This window comes from Pyrgilauda ruficollis, unplaced genomic scaffold (assembly GCF_017590135.1).
Source record: "Pyrgilauda ruficollis isolate IOZ18807 unplaced genomic scaffold, ASM1759013v1 scaffold7, whole genome shotgun sequence".
Classification (NCBI taxonomy): domain Eukaryota; kingdom Metazoa; phylum Chordata; class Aves; order Passeriformes; family Passeridae; genus Pyrgilauda; species Pyrgilauda ruficollis.
This window is the reverse complement of record NW_024528821.1, coordinates 4819069-4839540: the sequence shown is the minus strand read 5'-3', so window position 1 is coordinate 4839540 and position 20472 is coordinate 4819069. Positions and strand designations below refer to the sequence as shown.

The following is a 20472-nucleotide window of genomic DNA, read 5'->3' as shown; positions in this document are numbered from 1 at the left end:
TCTCGTTTTGCCAGCTCTCGTGATTCACAGAGTCTCTCAAGATGTCCAGGCTGTGTCCAGGCCAGCCCTGAAGCACACCCCACATTTTGGTGGGGACTGCCTCGCCTGCAGGGTCACCACCCTCGTTTGGTGACCAAGCCCAGCCCTCCCTTGCAGTCACCAGCCCCAGGGTCCCAGCAGGGAGGGCTGGGTGTCACAGGGTGCTGCTCCCCTGCTGCCCACAAAGGAGGGCTCCCCCTCCTCACCTGGTGAGCAAAAAGCTCATCCAGCTCAGCACAGAAGTTGTTTTTCCCTACAGGCAGGACACCTCTGGGTGTGGTGAGCATGGCTGGGCTGGGTTGAAGACATGGTTGAAGACATGGGAGTTCAGTCCTTGTGATGCCACCCTTGTCCCTGAAACAGAAAAATGCTTCAAACAAGGCAGCTCCTGTGTCAGTTAGCAGCCCAGGGGTTCCTGCTCTCCCATTCTGTCCAGGAGGGGGATCATCATGTCTCTGCATGTATCCCTGGAGAGAAGCAGACCTTCCTTGTCCCTCTGAGGTTTCTGAGATCTGGTGGTGACCTTAGCCAGCCCAGAGCTGCCTCCACACAGCATTCCTGGCAGTGTAGGACTGGGATGCTTTGGGCTGTGCTCCTGATGGGGCTGTCTTTAAATAGCAGAGAGCTAAATGAAAAAAATAACACAGTATTTGGCAATTTTCCTAGCAGGCAGCTAGCCAGGCTGCTGTGCAGGCTGCTCTGAGTGCTTCCATCATTCTCCATATGGATTAGTGTTCTATGTTCTGACCTGCTGAGGATTAGCCTTACACCAGAGAGATGTCTCTGGGCCAACTCAACAGTTTCTTGCCAGATTTCAAGATGACACCAAGTTAAAGCAAACGTTTGCAAAGTTCCTTGCCATGTTATAAAAAAACTTTCTCCTCCTTCCCAGGCTGATGCGACATGCAAAGAAATTGAGTCTGCAGAAGACTCAGTGGTGCTGCAGCATCACAATGCTCCAGTGATGGGTTTCTCATGACTGTTTGGGTGTTATTTGCCTTAAAATGCCAAGGGGAGAGCAAAAGATGGGACAACCAGAGCAGAGGGAAAGCTCTGGGTGCTTTCCCTGTGCTCACTGTAGCCATCTGGTAAATACAGAGGGCTATTCAGGAAACCACTCTGGAAAGGTGGCTCAGTGCTGGCTCCTGGGAGCCTTGTGGCTGAGCCCTCTTGAGTTATTGCATCACGTGGGAAGGGTGCCAGCACCAAACCCACAGGCTCAGCTCTGGGCATGGCCCTGCTGGTGACAGCCCCAAGGACCAGAGGCTTTCCAGGGGAGCTCTGGAGCCTCCATGGTTCATGAGACCCAGGGGAGTTGCTTTCGCAGAAAGCTTGGCCTTATCCCCCAGCTGATAAAATTCAGTTTGTGTCCTGAAATATGAGGATCTCTGTCTTCCAAAAGGCATTTACTGGTTTTTCACATTTATAGTCGTATATCTTGCTCCAGATGTTTGCAGAGATTACTTTGTTGTCTGGAGGAGAAAGTTAGTCTGGGCACAAGAGCTCGTGTGGCAACAGGCTGTTAGTTAGATGATTCCTCTGGATTGAGCAACTCACCTCCATAAATCATTATTTTGAGTCAAGAAGAACTGCAGAGCTGTTCTTCCCCTTGGCTCCCAGTGTGTGCTGTGGTCCCAGGAGATGAGTGGGAGGGTTCAGAGGTGGTGGAAGACTCTTTCTGCCTGGTGTGGGCGGGCCCAGGAGGGGCCCAAGGTGGGGGGGACATTCCTGGCAGAGGGGACACAAGCACTGCAGTGTTTTCATGGTGGGGGCTGCTGCAAAGATGCTGTCTTGAGGTGCCTGTGCTGGTCTGGAAAGCAGAGGGTGCTGGGAGTGACTTCCCCCCTCACCTGTGCACATGTCAGACAGGACCTGGGGTCAGGGGAGGAGGTGAGGCTTCTCTGGGTGACATCTGCAGTGTCCTCAGCTGGGCAGTGGGGGAAGGACAGGCTGGGTGATGGGCCTTGCAAAGAGTGGGACCCCTGGGGAACACCCCAGAGTGGGTGTGAGGTTTGGACCTGTATGTACAGGTTTGCAAAGCAAGAGCCTCTGCTTTGGAGTGACCTGAGAAAAAATCTCTGTTGTTTGCAGGGGAGAAAAGGAAAACAAAGAGGTAGTTTCAGTGTTAAACTCTAGAGAAGGAAAAACCAGCACATTTATCTTTAAATAAAGAACAGCTGATTGCAAATGTCTCACCTTGCTCTGGAATGAAGAGAGTGAATTGCCCTGAAATTAGAAACAGGTCTCTGTGTGTGAGAAGGGAAGGAACTTCACTTCAGAGGGAAGGAACTCATGCACGTTCCAGCCACCCTTCCCTGTTCTCCTGCCTTTTAGAGCTGGTGGTTCCTTTCCTGGTGACTAAGGGGAAATCTCTGCATCCCCAGGAATTAGGGCGAGGTGAGCTCAGCTCATTCTCACACCCAGCACCATGACCAGCTGTGGCTGTTGGGTTCTCTTTTTGTTACTGGAGCACAGCATAAAGCAAACAGGGCTCACTTGTGCAGGCTCAGGCAGCAGAGAGCAGGTTCCTGCCCCAAGGAGCCTGTCCATGAACCATGAAGCTGGCTGGCCATCTCAGCAGTGTCACTGTACCGTGACTGTGCTGCTCTGGGATGGCACTGCCACCCTGCAGCCTCCTCCAGCCTGCCCTGTTTGTCCTCCAGGCCCCTCTGCCTGCTCCTGGCTCATGGGAAAGGCTCCTTCTTCTCCCTGTCCCTTCTCAGCAGTTCTGGAGCTGGGAGATGCTGCTGGGGAGCAGATGGGGAACAGCACAGTGGCCTCATGGAGCAAGGCTTGGGCTCCAGTACCAAACCTCATCCCTGCTCCCTCCCGGGGGTGCCCAACAGGGACAGAGCAGGCTGGGGATGAGCCCACGTGTTGGGATCTGTCCAGATCCTGGGTCTGAGCAGGGACTGGGATCCAGGGGACTGGGAATGTGAGGTGCTGCTCCTGACACAGCTGTGCCTGATCCTGGAACACCCCTGGAGGGCTCAGGCAGCCAAATCTCCTTCCAGCTCTTCGTTCCCCAGAAAGTAGGGCACCCGTTTGTGAGTACCTAAGAAGGTTGAGTGGAGTGAGTGTGGCCTTAGTGCTCAGTGCCCCTGGCACAAAAATAACTCCAAGTAACCCAGTTTCAGCTGAAGTTCTTTGTTTCTCATCCTCCTCCTCAATGAGCTGCTGAAAGGGAGGATGGTGTTTGTGCTCCCTTTAGGGTCCTTAGGGATTTAGGTGTCATCAAGGCTTGCATGAGTATCCTTCTCATGGGAAATGAGCCAGGAAGAAGGTGACAAGAGCTGTTCTGAGGGCAGTGTTAAAATGATTTAACAGGTGTGAGATGTGGTGAGTAATGCAGGTGATACTGAGGCACAGGGGTGGATCATGATCCACTTTGAAGAGGACAGTTCTGAGAAGGTCAAACATGGGGTGTTTGTGCAGCCCCTGAGCTCTGTGGGAGGAGTGGGCTGGGTGCTGAGCCCTGCCAGGGGGGTCTGTGGGGGTGACAGTGGCAGCTAGTCCTGCCAAAACTGTGTCTGGGCACGAGTGGGGGGTACCCAGGAGGGGAGTGTGAAAGCCGCAGGCAGTGGCAGCGAGGGCAGCAGTGGGAGAGGTGTGGGGGTTGTAACTGTGGGGGTTGTAAAATCTGTGCACCAAAATTGGTGCATCTCATGTCAAAACTGGCACATTTAGGGGTTGGATTCAGCCTCATCCTGTTCATAGATTTCTGATGACTCTAAAGGGCTATTCCTGTAGGAGTGCAGAAGGTAACCCCTTGCAGGATGATAAATAAAGGCCATGGCTGGTTTCCCATGTGGGCTGCCTGTGGGTCTATAAGCTGCACCTCTCTGTTGTGTGATGAGTCCACTTTGGTTTAGAGCAGCCTGAAGAACATCAGATAAATCCTGAGCCAGTAAATGTGTTCAGACTTGATAAGTGATGATTCTTGGATTGTCTGGCAAATGGGGAAGTGAAAAAAAGCTGTGGCCTGGAGCTGCACAGGCTGCTCTCTGAGCAAGTGCAGGCTGAGTCTGAGGTATGGGTGACTCTCACCAAAAGTAACTTCTGAATTTTATGCACCTCCCCAGAAGTAACTTCTGAATTTTATGCACCTCCCCAAAACCCACAGCTGCACAAGGTCCCCTGTACAGGGAGTTGCTGGTCCCAGTTCCCTCCTGGCTGACTGCAGGTACGTCCCAGGGGACAGGGTGGCATCAGACACCTGTGGAGCAGCAACTCCCCAACCCCCCAACAATATCCGCAACCTGGAGACAACAGACCCAACTGGTATCAATGGGTTGCACAAAAAATAATGCAGTCCCAGAAAGGTCTGTACAGCATCATGGTTCTGAGGGGACTGACGGGTGAGTACTGTGGCAGAAGGATCGAACTGTGGGGTTTGGTTTGGGAGAAAACCACTAAAAGCCGTGCAATAGATGGATGACATTTAAAAAACAAGAACCAAACTCTCCAGGCCGCCCTCGGTGATCCCAAAAGAGCCCAGCCCGTCTGTCTGTTGGCACCCAGCACCCATGCTCTGTCTCTCTGGTGTTTCAGGTAAACAGAAGTACCTCTGTGCCAGCCGCAACGACTGCACCATCGACAAGTTCCGACGGAAAAACTGCCCCTCCTGCCGCCTGCGCAAGTGCTACGAGGCCGGCATGACGCTCGGAGGTACGGCCGGGGTCCCCTCCTGGGCCCCTCAGTGTCCCTGGGTGGATGGACAGTCAGTAAGTGGCTGATAGATACAGCCTCAGGAAATATTTTCAGGGTTTTGATACCAAAATGGTGAATTTCAGTAGCTTTTGTTTGTGTTTCAGGAATTTTTTCCCTGATTTCAAACCTTGTGAATCTAGAAAAATATAAACAGCAGGGTGAGTTGGTTCTGGCTCCTGGAGCCTCAGAGCAGAGCACTCCCCTCTTCTGATGGGATTATTCCAAGGCAGAAAGGAGCAATTTCTTGGTGAAATTACAACCTCAGTGTTTTCTTTTGCGGGATGGAAGCTGCTCCTGCCTCCCTGGTGAGAGTTCTTGTTACAAGTTGTCTCCCTTCCCAAACCTGTAGCCCTCCAAAACTGACAGGGTGCTGCTATCCAAAATCTGAGATTTTCTGCTCATAGTTTATCAAGTAGTGTTGGTCACTGGGTGTCTCCTTGTTGAGTTCATTTGATGAAATTCTTCCCTGTGTGGTGAGGCCCTGGCACAGGGTGCCCAGAGTAGCTGTGGCTGCCCCATCCCTGGAAGTTTCCAAGGCCTTGGAAACTTGGACAGGGCTTGGAGCTACCTGGGATAGTGGAAGGTGTCCCTGCCCATGGCAGGGGGTGGAACTGGATGATCTTTAAGGTCCCTTCCAACCCAAATCACCCTGTGATTCTGTGAGGATGAAAATATCCTGGAAAAGGGGGCTGACAGACCTGCCCCTGCTGGGAAGCCCTGAACTGAGGGAGCTTCTGGGGCTGCAGAGAGGAGCCCTGGCAGTGCCAGGCACAGCACAGGGGGTCACAGGCTGCCCAGACTGCTTGGGGGTGTCAGCATTTCTGGGTTAAATCCTGACCCCATTGCTGGGATGGGCTGAGCCTCCAGAGCTGCAGGGCTGCAACAACACTGTCTTGAAGGACATTACTGAAGTGGCTCTGATTTGTGACTCACCAAGGAGCACAGGGTTTAGTTTGATTTCTCCCCAAAGGGCCCAAAAGGCAGTGCAGTTCTCACTCCCTTTTCTTAGCTTATTTTAAAGTGCTTTTTTTTCTGGTGAAGTTTCCATAAGTAGGAGAAGACATACATCAGTGTAACCCTCTTCTGCAGGACACACTGACAAAATTAATGCTAATACGGATACCCCGCTCCCTTCTTTTTTCTTCAGCTCTTTGGGTCACCCTGACCTGTTCTGCCTGGTCTATTTTACATTTGGTTTGGATGTCGGTGTAAAGGCAATTGTTACAAACAGGCAAGCTTGTGGTTGCCCACAGTAACCTCTCCCACAGCGGAGGCAGGGCGTTTGAAATCACTCCCAAGCTCCAACCAGTTGTTTTTAACTGGTGGTTAATTACAGGCACTGATGGGGTACATCCCCGGCAGCCCTGCGGCTCTCGTGGGGGAGGAGGAGGAGGAGGAGAAGGAGGAGAAGGGGGAGGTGACACACTGAATGCCTTCTGCAGGCTCGGCTCTGGAACAGGATGGCAATGTGTTGAAGCACTTCATTATTGATTGAGATCACAGTGACCTGCAAGCTGGTATCCACTAAGCAGGATCTTCTCTCTATAGAGGGGGAAAAGACACTGTAGAGAGGGAAAAGGAAAAAAAAAAAAAGAGCAGAAAACCAGTGATAATGCTGTTTTAGTGTGTTGGGTCCTACTGGTGTGCTGGCCTATGCCCACCATCCCACTGCACTTGTGCCTGCTGCTGGGGAAGATGCTGCAGGGACCCTGCCAGCCCTGAGCCCCCAGCCCTGAGCCCAGGAAATGTCCAGGGATGGGCACAGCTGCAGGGATTCTGCCAGCCCTGAGCCCAGGGAGCATGAGAGGTGCCAGAGGCTATTCCTGTGGGGAACTCCAAGCTCCTGTGCCCACAGCCAGAGCTGGCAGCCACCTGAGCTGCAGCCATGTGGGTCCTGGCTGGAGCAAAAACTCAAAACAGGTGTAATTCCTTTAATTCTGTTTATAGTAGAGTTAGAAATCTCCTGCAGTAACAGCCAAAAGCTTGTGAAAGCCCAGGCTTGAGGCATGGGTGTGTTTAGTCCTAATTCAGGTTCAGCTGCTGGGGGCAGAGCAGAGCTCATGTCTCACCACACAGTGGGTATTGATTCCAGCCAGAGGAAATTCGACACAATTTTTGCAGAGCCATTGCAGTAGTTGCAATCAGTGTTATCTTGGCTGTATCTGATTTTTCATCTGGTCTGCCCTTGACTTATAGGAATTGGATCTTTATTCCAACTTGGTTTGCTTGATTAAAACCCCTAATTTTATTGTTTTTCTCTCCCCACAGTGGATATTTGTCACCTGTGATTCAATAACCCTTTTGCCTCCTACACAGCCACCTAAGTGACATTCCTTACCTCCTTGCTCCAAGATGTGTTGTCAAATCTTCAGTGTCCTCATGGCTTTTGCAGTTTGCCAACACCTGTCAACCCTTGTCTGCTGACCTCACTCCATCTGTTCAGTGATCATCCTTAATGTTCATCCCTATTTTCCCATCCATACATTGCCATACAAGCTGGTTGAATAAAAATGGTTAAGTCTGGTTTTGGGGTGAATGTATCAATGAGCCACCCTTGTAAGAAACAAACCTGTCTGATGTTGTTTCAACACTTATGATTGCCTTTGAGATGTATCACTAGGGGGTTTGCAATAATTCAGCAGTACTATCTACTATTACATCCTTCAAGTTCTTTTCAGTCACATGGACCTGATTGACTCAGATCTCTTAAATGCGTCTGCCACAACCAGTAATATTATTATCAACTGAAATTGTTGTGACAGACAAGATTGATAGCTCGACAGGTTCAGGTTTTGACAAGTCTGGTGTGAAGTTCATAAAAACTGCAAAGGGCAGCAGGATATAAATCAAGTCCTGTTCAGCTCCTCAGTGTCCCACTGGCAGCTGAGCTTGACATGTGCTGCAGGATCTCTCCATTGTAGCCAGTGCAAGAGCAGCTTCTTCCAGGTCTCCATAACTTCCCTAAGTCCTGGCATCATGAAAATTGGAGCCCAAAGTGCTCCTTCCTCAGAGCTTTAGAAGTGCCTGTAAGGGAGATGCTTAAAATGTGCATGATTTTGGCCATCACTCTGAGTGTGCTCACGGGGGTTCTTGCACTGGTAAATATTTTATTGTGATCTATAATTGTGTCCTTTAAGCTTTTTTCCCAAATCCATCCAATAGTTCCCCAGAGACCCCCAGGTCAGCTTGCAGGGCTTGGGGCAGTGCTGTGCTGCAGCTGTACCTCGAGGCTCCCTGGGCCCCTTGTCCCTTCTGACAGCCAAGCAGGAACATCCCAATATTGATCACATGTCCTAAGGTTCCTCCCACCTTGGTTTGAAGAAGTGCAATGTAGACTTCTACCCAGCTTAGCTCATCCTAGAGTAAAAACACTACAGATGTCTTTAATTCCGATTTTTAAATTTTTGTTTATATAGCCTGCTGAGCAGAAGCCACCACCACAAAGGGGTTTGGCACAGGTGACTGGGTAGAAGCCAGTCTTTACCTCTGAAGGTTTTCTCCATCTGGTAATGTCAGTATTTCAGTGCTCCTGGAATGCACAAACCCAAGGCCTGTCTGGGTAGCACAGTTATCACCCATTGTCACAGAGGAGTCTGGTTTGTGACTGCAGTTTCAGAGCCAATGCAGTAGATACTTGCTATCTTCTCACTTCAGTTGGGATCTTTTCATATTAGATAATAAAATATTAAGGGAAAAAACCCAAGCATCTAAACCGAACCATATGGGTGTTTTGTACATGTGGGTTTGGCTTTGCTCACACACATGACCTGGGGCAGCGGTTATTTCTAAATCCAAACTCTGTCACAAGCTGCCCCAGTGGAGTCACCATCCCTGGAGGGATTTAACTGATGTGTGGCTGTGGCACTTGTGGGTTAGTGTGGCCTTGGCAGAGCTGTGACTTTGGAGGCAAGGGACAGGAGGCCATATCAAACGAGTGGCTGATGGCCAGAGGCCATCATACTGTGCTGCAGCACTGTTTTCCTCTTGCTCTCTTTTATTTTTATTAATCCTTTCTCCTCCCATTTTACAGAGAAGCCTGTCTTCATTACCCGTACAGCAGATCATACAGAGTACAATGCTTAAAATCAACGTTTGGAGTTAATTTACAGAGCTGCACTTTGATTTGACATTTTTATGTTTTGCTGCTTATTTTTCTAATTACAGCTGAAAGGAAATTCGAGATAAGTATCATATAATGAAGGAGCCAAAACCCCAAGGACAACTGGTTTGATGTTGTATTACCTGCTGAAGGAAGCTGTGGGCTTTTGTTCTCTAATTAGTTGGGGTTTGGGTTTGGTGAGGGGTGGCAGGAGCAGGCCACCTGTGCTGAGCAGTGTCATGCTGTTATCAGTGAGGGGAACACAGACTCCCCAAGACCTCTGGTGTCACACCTCTGGAGTGCTGGTGTGCCTTGCAGGCAGACTAGCAGCTGTGGTTAAGAGCCAGCTGTGTGGGGAAAACACCTTTTCATGTTGGGCACAGGCAGTCACCTGCTGCTTTGGTCCCCCTGCAAGCTGCCTGCTCTGCTGATGGGGCTCGTGAGGCTGCACAGCAGAGTGAGGCCACCCGGCTCGGGTCCACTCCCCCTCGGTGAGGACTCCAGGGAAACAGCCCTGGAACCACCTGCTGGCTTCTGAAATGTGTTTTCTGTGATATGTGTGCCGTGTGCTTGGGAAAGCCTGGCTGTGGGCAGCAGGCATTGCAGGGAGAAGGTTTTTATCTCAGATGCATCCTGCTTCTGCCCTGGTCTGGGATGGAACAATCCCACTTGGGCATCCAAGTACAATGTTTTTCTACCTGGAACATGACTGTGTATTGAGTTTATCACCTTGTGTTGCTCCTCTTTGTGATTGCATACACGCAGTGGCTTGAGTCGAGTCAAAACCTCTTCCCTGTCTTCCCTGGATCTTCCTCTCTGTTTTTAAGTGGGAGTTAGAGACTGGTCATTGAGAGGATGTAAATGATGTTGGTTTTTATCCATGTCAGATTAACAACAAAATGGATTTTGTCACACAGTGTGCTCTCCTCTTGTCCTTAGGCGAGAACTGCAATGCCAGGGCACTCCTTGGGCAGTGCCCACTGAGGGAGGAGCTGCTGCTGGTCATCACTTTTCCTTTCCTCGTAACTACAATGATGGAGCCAAGAAGCCCTGACATTTTTTAACATATTTTTAAGTATTGCACTAAACTCTATTGTTCCCACAGCCCGCAAGCTGAAGAAACTGGGTAACCTGAAGGCACAGGATGACATGGAGGGGGCCAGCTCGTCCAGCCCAACGGAGGAGCAAGCTCCCAAGCTGGTGATGACACGCATTGACGGCTACGAGTGCCAGCCCATCTTCCTCAACGTCCTGGAGGCCATCGAGCCTGGGGTGGTGTGTGCTGGCCACGACAACAGCCAGCCTGACTCCTTCTCCAACCTGCTGACCAGCCTGAATGAGCTTGGGGAGAGGCAGCTGGTCTACGTGGTCAAATGGGCAAAGGCCCTGCCAGGTGAGAAGGAAAGCAGAAAATCCCCTCTCAGCTCTAAAGCCCATCTGCACTGCTGGGGGCAGGTGCAAAGGGGGTGGTCTGCAGCCCCTGTCCCATCACACAGCTCCTGGGGTCCTTCTCCATGGGCAGTGTGTGTGTCCCCTGCCTGGGAAGCAGCCTGGGACTTGTCTCTAGAGGGGCTGATGGTGGGAGAAGGAACTGAGGGGTGATGGAATGTGTTGGAACTTACACTCTGGGTTCAGATAGCCCCTGGTCAGCGATACCATGTGGACACAGGGCACTTCCCCCCATGGCAGGAATGTGGCTGCTCTGGGCTCAGGGTCCTGTTCTTCTCCCCCTCTTTCCTTGGAGGTTTTGCTGCACTTCCAAGCTGTGTCTGCCAGCCCTGCAGAACTGCCCTCCAGACAAAGATCAGCCATGTCCCAGAACCCACCTGAAGTGATGAAAAGGGTAAATAGCAACATGGCAGAAGAGCAATGCAGAATCCCAAAGGGCTTTTCCTGGCAGTCACTCAGGTTGCCCATGTGACAGCCTGGTGTGATATATTTGTGATGTCTTCAGAGAGGTAATAGGGGTCAGGAATTTTCCAGATGCTGGTCAGCAGGTGCAGAAAATGGAGCATCCCGGTGAATGATGTGTTCATTGAGCTGGATTTGTAAGGCATCTCTGCAAGGTTGGTGACATGCTGCCTGTTCCACCCTGTAATCCTGGAACTGAGTGAGTGGGATTGCAGAGGGCTGAGCTCAGTCTGGGCACAGCAGGGCCCAGCTCACCTCCCAGCATCCCAGACTGGGATAGGGCCAGTTCCTGCTGCCTTCTCCTTTCTGGCCCCACTCCTCAGGGGACAGCAGAGAAAAGAGGGACCCCACTCCTCCTGTGTGTGGGCTGATGCACAGTAAGTTTGCCACTCTGCCAAACCCTGGTGATGAGCTGTGGTCAGGTGTCTGACGTTCCCAGGAGTTTAGCAGCCCCCTAGACTGGTGCTCCCAATGGCATATTGGTCTGCACACCCTTAATGCAGAGTAGCCCATTCTGTTTCTGCTATTCTGGAGTCACTTGGCTTGTAAAACCAGGGACAAATCCTGCTTCCTCTTTGGCTTGATTACACCAGACATCAAGATCCACAGAGACACCACCAAAGCCACCTGGCATGCAGGGCTGAGGTTCTACCACTGCAGTAGTGCTGATGGAAAGGGAGAGTGCTGTGGGAAATGTTTTCTATCATAACCACCCCTTTATCAGAGGGTTTTACTCTCCTGAATTGCACCAGATGCCTGAGCCCTCAGTGTGTAGCAGTGTCAGCTGCTGCCCTGCTGCCCCCCGGGGCCAGTGGCTGACTGTGCCAGGGTGGCATCTGGGCAAGGTTCATTCTCCAGCTTGTTTGCCTTGAAGAGCTCTCCAAAGCACAGAGATCCTTGCCTCAATGGGTTATAATTATACACTGGAGCTGTTAAATTGCTTTAATATTTGATTGAAATAATGCATGATTGCCTTGAAACTCAATTATATTTGCATATTTACAAGCATGTTGAAAAAAACAGCATTGGAAGTGGTGTAAGCATGCCTGGGGTTTAACTCTGGGCTGCCATCTGGGAATGGTAATCTGAATTTAGTTGCTATTTTTGTTTCTCTTGCAATGTAGGTGAGGTTACATGCTCATTCCCACAGTCAAGAGATCCTTGCAGTGTGTATGGGGCAGAAACCAGAGCACCTGCAACCATGGTGGGAGGCCTAGGGGCTGCCTGCTGGCTCTGAGCATCACATTAAAATCCAGTTACTTAAGTTTGGTGAAGTCCTAATGGGACTTTCTCCTCTATTTGTCTCTGAAATTCCCTTTCTTCCCTTCCAGGGGCAGGTTTGTGCTTGCCTATCCTTGATTCCCAGTCAAGATGGGAGCTCCATGTCATGACTCATGTCCTGAGACATGAGCTGGCTGAGCTTGGGCTGTGCACTGACCACCTTGTCCTAAGAGAAGCGCTGCAGGAGAGCTGGAGTCTGCCTGGAAACAGCCCTGGAAACTGCAAGAACCTAACAGTAATTTGTAACATCCTTCCCTCATTGTTTATTAGGATTTCGCAACCTGCATGTGGATGACCAGATGTCAATAATCCAGTACTCTTGGATGGGCCTGATGGTGTTTGCTATGGGCTGGAGATCCTTCACCAACGTCAATTCCAGGATGCTTTACTTCGCTCCTGACCTAGTCTTCAATGAGTAAGTGTGAAACAACAACAGCCTAATGCTGGGCTTTGGAGGTGATAATCCACACTTAGAGCAGTTACACTGAGCTGCTCAGCCCAGCCTGGCCGTGCCCAGCCTGCTCCCCACTGCCGGTGACCTCCAGGAGCAGTGAGGGCACTGTGATGCCTCCCCAGATGCTTCTGCCTGCTCCCTCAGCCTTGCGGTGGGCTGACACCCACTGGGGCAGCAGCAGAAGCTGGTGTGGGGTGAAAGACTGCTCCATTTCTGCCTTTCTGCTAGGGGGTTTGAATTCCAGCTGTGTTGGTCAGCTGGGGTGAGCAGAGATAGAGACAAAATGTACTGTAAGGTCCTGGTGGGCTCTCCTTGGTGTACCACCAGCTTAGAGCTGGGGAGGGTTTGCTGGCACTCAGATAGAAGAGTCTGAACCCAATAACCAAGCACAGCAGCAGGCAAACCTCCACCTGCCTGGGAGCTCCAACTTGGCCTCATATCCCTCACAGACAGAAATGTTTGGGAAATCACTGCAGTCACTCTTCAGACAAATGCTGCATGTCCCTTGTAGTCATCTGTGTCCAGTGAGGATCACACACAGGCATTCTGGAAAATGCTCCACTCCTGCATGTGGCACCCCTGGGACAGGGCTTGGGCCCTGGGCAGCAGGGTGGGTCAGGGAGTGTCCCCCGCTGTCACACATGTGCACTTTGGGCTCTGTGCCATCTGTACCCGTCTCACCCTGGCAGGTACCGCATGCACAAATCCAGGATGTACAGCCAGTGCATCAGGATGCGGCACCTCTCCCAGGAATTTGGGTGGCTTCAGATCACACCCCAGGAGTTTCTCTGTATGAAGGCTCTCCTCTTCTTCAGTATTAGTAAGTGTCTGCACCCTTCCCTCCACAGAGCATCAGCACCTGCTGCTGCATCGCCCTTGAGGCATCTGGTGCTTTCCCTGTGCCTGGACTTTCACTTCCCAGGAGGAGGCTCGGGATATCCCCTGCTTCAGCCTTCCTCCTGCTCTCCTGTTGTTGTCACTCTCTGGGCTCCTCTCACTGTTTCCTTCCCCTCCCACCCAGTTCCAGTGGATGGCCTGAAGAACCAGAAGCTCTTCGACGAGCTCCGCATGAATTACATCAAGGAACTTGACCGTATCATTGCCTGCAAGAGGAAGAACCCCACCTCCTGCTCCCGGAGGTTTTACCAGCTCACCAAGGTCCTGGACTCCGTGCATCCGGTAAGAGAGGACAGGGAAATGTCCACCTGTACACATAATGTCCATCTAAATGCATAAGAAACAATATAAAAAAGAAACTTCTCACAGTGAGAATGATCGTTCCCTGGAACAACCTCCCCATCATGGGAGGAGTTCAGAAGCAATTGGAGAGAGCATTGGATAGTCTCATCCAGTTTCCCTTTCAGGGAAGGTGGGACCTCTGTCATGTATCTTCCCAAAGAAAGCACTGCCCAGGGACTTGTTTAACCAGCTCTCTTCCTTTCCCAGATTGCCAAGGACCTGCATCAGTTTACATTTGATCTCCTAATCAAGGCACACATGGTGAGCGTGGACTACCCAGAAATGATGGCCGAGATCATCTCTGTGCAGGTTCCCAAGATCCTGTCTGGAAAAGTCAAGCCTATCTACTTCCACGCACAGTGATCTTTCAGAGGATTCTCCGTGCTGCCACCCCCATTCCAGCCATCTCCTGCCTGTTACTTCTGCACTACTGTCCTGCAGTGCCTTGGGGAATCCCTCTGCGGCGGTGGCCAAGGGGACAGGCAGTGACAGACCTGCTGGGATTCCTGAGATTACTATTTTCCTGAGGTACCTCTGAACTGAACCCCTGGCACCGACCTCTGCCTGGCTCCAGCTGCTCACGGTGCTGGACAGAGACTGCTGGGGGCAGTGGCACCATGTCTGAGTGTTCTCCTCTGTCACTGTGACTTCAGCAGCCCAGGGCCACAGGACAGCAGAAGAAGTGCCAGTGGTTGGTGGGTTTGGGGTGATTTTTATAAAAACAATACAACACTAAGCAAGTTGCAGCTCCGCGTTTGGGTGTGGGTTATGTCGCCAGCCTCCTTCCGGATGTTTTGTTTGCATTATGGTGCTGGGAAGCAGATAAGGTCAAACATTGCAGAAGAGAATCAGAGCAGAGCTGGGGGACAAGGCAAATTTGTGGCTGAGGTGTTCACGGGCCCTGCAGCCACGGTGGGATCTGCTCCGGTCAGCTGGGCCCTGGGAGCGGCCTGCACTGCCGAGACACGCGATGGAGCGGACAGGCTGCAGCGGAAGGCCTGCCAAGGAAGATCACCTTGGAGATCCCCCAACGATGGCTGGCTCCTGTTTTCCACCTGGCATGTTTTTCTTATGGCCTGTCCAGCTGGGTCTTGGTCTGCCCCGCAGACCCCCGGGCTCAGCAGTCACATTCCTGTCCTTGCCAGCTGCTGCTCCCTGACAAAGCTGAACCCACCTCTGAAAGTGCCTGATGCCCTCGGACCTCACACCTGCCTGGCTCCTCTGGGCACCTGCAGCCCCTGCCCCCACACCTGCTCTGCTCCTGTCATGGCTCTGCAGACTTGGGATTCCAGCTATGCTCTTTCCCTTCATTTGTCCCAAGTATTTTGTCCCAACTATTTTTTTTAATGCCAGCAGATGAGTGTTCTGGAGCCAAGACCAAGGCCAGGGTCTGTGGGACCTGTGGGACCATGGGACTCGTCTCTGAATCCTGTCCATGGAGAGGTGGGAACTGGCTGCTGCCACCATGGCGCTTTGGGGGGCTGCAAGGGAAGCACCAAGAGACCGCCTGCTCTTGGAAGCAGCACACACAGCTCCTGCTGATGGCAGTGGCTGATTGAGCCCAGGAGGACACCATTGTGCACTCACTGTCCCATGTGCATGGTCCTGTATGCACCACACCACCCACACCCACCCCTTACACACCACCCCACACACACCATCCCTTTCACACCACACACACACCCCATTCCGTGTGCACCACCCCACACACCCAGCCTGTCCCCAGCACACACACAGCAGCCAAGCCAACGTGCTCTGTGGTGTTTTAGTTCCCCTCTTCCTGCACATCCTGAGTACATCAAAACCACCTGCCCAGACCCAGACAGGCTGTTGGTGACTGCACATGTCAGGGTCACACATGCCATCATGGGCTGTGACATGGCCTGGCATTACTAACCCAGACATCTCCAAGGGATTCTTGTGCCAGCACAGACAAACAGCAAACTCTGCACCTCCCAGGGCAGTGAGCACCCCCAGAACCCTGTGCCCACCCAGAGCCCTGTGCCCACCCTGTGCCCAGCTCTCCAGGAAATGCCATCATGGTGCAGATGCTCCTTTACACACTTGGAGTAAAACAATTTCCCTGATGCTTTCCAACCTTTTGATGGGATTGTCATTATAAGAAAGAGTGGGGGAAAAGTGCCTATCAAAGGGGAGGATTTTTCTTTGCAATGGTTTTCCTTCCTCTGCTAGATATGGCTCTGATCCTGCTCTTCCTCCTGAAATCCTCTCATGTAGGCAGCAACAGAATCCACAGGTGAACTTTCTGGCTGGCAGCCAGCGGGTTGCTGCCCTCAGAGGTTCCCCCATGCCAGGGGGCTGCTGGCATTTTCAGTGATGACGTGAGCTACAGATATTTGCAAATGTACCAGTAAAAATTCCAGCTGGTGCATCCCTGTCTTCTGGAAATTTCCCTGGCTCTTCACAGCAGAGCTCAGTTAGCAGATGAGTGGTGATTCCCAGTGCCTGTTATCAGCTCAGGATGGCTCCAAGCAGTTGGAACAGCAATTTGGGAGAGCTTCGTGCTTCACACAGACTCGTGCCAGTGAAGGTTTGTTGGCTAATGAGTGTGGCAGTGTCCTGCTGGGTGTTCATCTGCTGGGAGACTGAAAAGAGGCCAAACCTAACAGGAATTTGCCCTAACCCTGCTTTGCTGGTGGGAGCACCATGTGAATGAGAAGTGGGGGAGCAGGGGATGGATTCTGCCGTGCGTCACCTGCCCCGTGTGTGTCACCCAGTGTGAAGCTGCTCTGGACAGCAAGTGCTGAGCGAGGCAGGAGCTCGCGGGGAGCACCCCAGCCCAGGACAGAGGGGCAGTCAGGGGCACTGAGGTCATGTTCTCTGTCTCTTCACTATCACAGTAAACTTCTGCAACTTGTTCATTCAAAAGTTGGGTTTCTACAATATGATTACCAGGAAGTGTGGGAGCCAGGACTTGCAGCACCCGTGTATGTGTTTTGCTGGGGGAATTAATGCTGTTTCCATGTGGATTTTCATGAGCTGCTGCAGGAACTGGGGAAGAAGAGGCTTTAAGAAATACCAAAGTCCAACTCCTGCCATTTATCTTTATGCTTTTTTGGTTTTTTTTCTGCATTTTCTTGTCTATTTTTGCTTTAATAAAGCAAGGAGAATTTCACTGTGTTCACAGTCCCAAAGAAGCTGTCCCTGAGGCTCTCCTCGGGCTGGCTGAGCCCTGGGCTTGGGCTGAGACCAACCATCTCCATGTTCTCATGTGGATTCCCTGACTCCGCTCTGGCTCATCTCAGAGGTGTGGGGGGTCCTGAGCTGGCTCAGTCTGGGTCATGGCTCAGCCCATCAGCTCCTGCCCAAGGCAGCAGATGGAGGACAAGGGAAACAGACGTTGGCATCTCCCTGGGAGCAGTGTTTGTGCATGGATGGGCACCATTCCATAACAGAGGGTGTGAGATAAAGGATGCTGCCTTTAGTGAGGGCAGGAAGGGCGCTTCCTCATCCCTGTGTCATGCCAGAAGCAGTGGCACAGATCAAATGGTGTAATGGCATGTAGCATTCCCAGGGCAGGTATCACCGACCTGTGCCCACCTGAGCCTGACAGGCTCCTGCCAGCACCCCCTGCCTCAGCAGGGAGCTCAGCTCAGCAGGAGCAAGAGCCAGGACAGCAGCTTTCTGCTTGGAAAGGCTGTGGTTGAGTCGGGAGAACCAGCAGCATCCACATGTCACTGCCATAATGTCCAAGAGGCCCTTTGTGCTTGGCTCAGGGAACAGGGTGCTTGGTGAGGGAGGTGAAGCTGGGGCAGGACCCTCCCTGCAGTACCACTCCTTGCTCTGGGCCGTGGGGTTGTCCCTGTGGTCTGTAGGGAATGCTGAGGGGTACCTGAGGTGTCACCTGCCTCCCAGCCAGCCTGAGAACTGCTGTCCCCAGTCACCTCCCACCACCGGCCAGCCCTGCAGTCCCTGTGGTGTCCCTCCCCTTGCTGAGCTCTTGCCCTGGATGTTTCAATAACATAATGTATGCTAAAATTATCTATCTCTGTATAAAATAAAGGCATGGCCCATTTTCTATTGCTAAAGATATCTATTTAGTGGCGTGCTCTAAGAGTCCTCTCTGGTTGCACACTGAGGTACTGGATGCTTTGCAGGAGATGAGTCAGAACGTGCCAATTTAATGGAGACTTTTAATTATTTTTCTGGCTGGGTGCTGCCCAGTTTGCAAAGGTTCCCCCCTTTTGTGGCATGCACAGAGCACACACTAACATAGGCTGGGGTTGGTATCACCTTCTCCAGCCTTCCTGTGTCTTCTTGAGGTTAAACAGGGACAGTGTTTGCATTTGAGGAACAACAGAGTGTCCCTTGTTTCTTCCCTCTTTGACTTGCACAGTGTCCTCACACATTTGGGCAGAACGCTGGGGTTACAGAGAGTGTCTGTGTTCCACTGGTGGCTGTGGGCCCTGGGGATGGCCGTGGGCAGGCAGGGTGTCCCAGCCCCTTGGGGTGGGTCAGAGCCTCCCCTGCCCAGTGGTGCCTGATCCCCGTGCTCCTTCCCTTCAGCAGCAGAGGGATGCTGTGCTTGTGACTCACAGAATAAATCTCTGCACCCACATAAACCCTTAGCAAGTGGATAAAAGCTGCTCTCTGTGCTGGATATTTGGTGTTCTGTGGAAATTTTATGCTGTTTCTCTTTGTTAACATGTCTCTGTAATAATAAGAGTTCTCTATTTGATATATTTTACTTTCTTTGTAATAAGCCAAAAAGGTCATTGCTCGTGCCTTTTTGCCTGGGGGGGGGCCTCCCAGCCCACAGCTGCGTTCCTGGGAGTAACAAAGGCCAGTCTGCAATTGCTCCTTCCACCAGAGCTGAGGGAAAGACAGAAGCCAATGAATGCCAGAAGAAAAAGAGCCAACAGCCTTGGAATGGCAGAGAGACTTTGGGGTATGATGCTGGTTCTTTCCTGGGGCCTGACTCCAAGGTGAGGGCTGAGCATGATATTGGGAATGCCTTGGCCCCATTTCGGTTGGACTGTGACCCTGGAGACCTCACAAACCACATGATGCAGGTGCAGAGCACACAGCCTGGTCTGGCCTACTCTGGAACCACAGTGCTTTGCCCAAATTATAGCATGACCTGAGGGTAAATTATCCCAGAGAAGGAATTAGATGGATTGCTGACACAGCTGGCTTTGTTTTTTTGTTTTTTGGTGTTTTTTTTTTTTTTTTTTGGTTTTTTAATTGGAACTGAATGCATTGGATAAGGAAGAGAGCCCCAGAGTGTTTTGGTACCATGGGGGCTGGACTGTGGTGATGGATGCTGCTGGGGCCAATGGGGCGCAGTGCAGGATGCCCTGGGGACAACTGCAACTCACAAGTCCCCATGTGGGACTGAAGGACGTTTATTTGTGTAACCAAAGAGAGGGGCCTGCCTGGCACCCAGGTAAAGAAACCGATGACACCGTGATGGGGGTAAATGAAAATTCTCCTTTCTCTTTCAGCCATGCCTGGGGCCCACGTGAGCCCCCAGCCATGCCACAGGGTGGCCCCTCATGCTTGGTGTTCAGTTCCTTTTGTAACCTGAAAATCTGCTGTTGTTCTGAGTCCAATAAATGCAGAATCTGGTTTGCTGGAGCTCTACCCTCTGCCTGCATTTGGCTTTTGTGTAGATTTTGTGCATGAAATCGCTGTGGGTGTGATGGCTGCCAGCAAGCAAAGGCGCTGGAAATCAGTGGGTCATTTGCCAGTAGATGAGGCTGTACATTGAATCATTGTAGGCTTTCTTTCACACTCAGATTTCACTACTAACCACATCTGAACTTGTAATTCAATTACATATCAATTGGCTAATCCTTTCATATATTCTTCTTTGGGTCTTTTAAATTGAATTTCAGTTGATTAATGTATTTCTCAAAGCAAGGAGCTAATAAAGGCCAGTGTCCTCCTGCTCTTGTCATTGTTATTGGTATCTTTATGAACAGTTGTAAATCCATGCTTCTGCAAAGTCTTTATAAAATTGACCTATGCTCTCCAAGTAATAAAGAAGACGCTTATCACCCACTTGTTAATTCAAGGAACAGATGTGAATCCTGCCCAGGGCCAAGATTTGATTCAATGAGACAAAGCAAAGAGCTTGGGAAAAAAAAAAAAAAAAAGGGAAAGGCTCGTTGGGCCACAAATAGCTGGCAATGCCTGGTGTGTAATTGCACAGCAGCAGTCCACACACTGTGCCCTGTGAGCTGAAGAACAGTGCGCCAAGAGAACAAAAACCCTTGGGCTTGTCATCTGAAAGGAACTTGATCCCATCCATTGCTCTGAGTCACAGTGAAAAATTATTATGTTATTTTCAAAATTCAACCTTAACAGACACTGAGCAGGCCTCAGCTCCTCGGGGCTGGTGTGGCAGGTTGGGTACCTGCCAGCATGTCAGCCCCAGTGTCACCTACCAAATGGCTACTTGGACACCGGTGTCCCCAGGGACATTCAGGAGCCACTGGTCCAGCGCCTCATGGGAGGATGGACTTGGTCCCTCAGTGGCCACATCCTGGGCTGGCACTGGCCTTGGTCTCATGGCCCCAAACTCATGTGGTTTGAGCAGTGTCTGTGCAAGGACAGTGAGGCCACCACTTGGGGGCTGCTGGGGCAGAACTGAAGCTGAAGAACAATTTCACCTCACTCAACTCCTGTCTTGCTATGCTCCAACCACATCTGCTGCACATCCTGCATCCCACACCCTACACTCTGCATCCCCCCTGAACAGCTCATGGGGACCTAC

At 51.4% G+C, this 20472-nt stretch overlaps 1 protein-coding gene across 1 annotated transcript in view; it reads left to right on the top strand.

The window, feature by feature from the left end:
* AR (androgen receptor) overlaps nucleotides 1-19642 on the top strand; it is a 41422-nt gene extending 21780 nt beyond the window's left edge. Inside the window, exons 4-9 of the mRNA XM_041485130.1 lie at nucleotides 4591-4707; nucleotides 9954-10241; nucleotides 12311-12455; nucleotides 13184-13314; nucleotides 13516-13673; nucleotides 13941-19642. Coding sequence (XP_041341064.1) covers nucleotides 4591-4707; nucleotides 9954-10241; nucleotides 12311-12455; nucleotides 13184-13314; nucleotides 13516-13673; nucleotides 13941-14096 — 995 coding nt within the window. The 3' untranslated portion in view covers nucleotides 14097-19642. The remainder of the gene's footprint in view (nucleotides 1-4590; nucleotides 4708-9953; nucleotides 10242-12310; nucleotides 12456-13183; nucleotides 13315-13515; nucleotides 13674-13940) is intronic.
* Nucleotides 19643-20472: the final 830 nt, after the last annotated feature.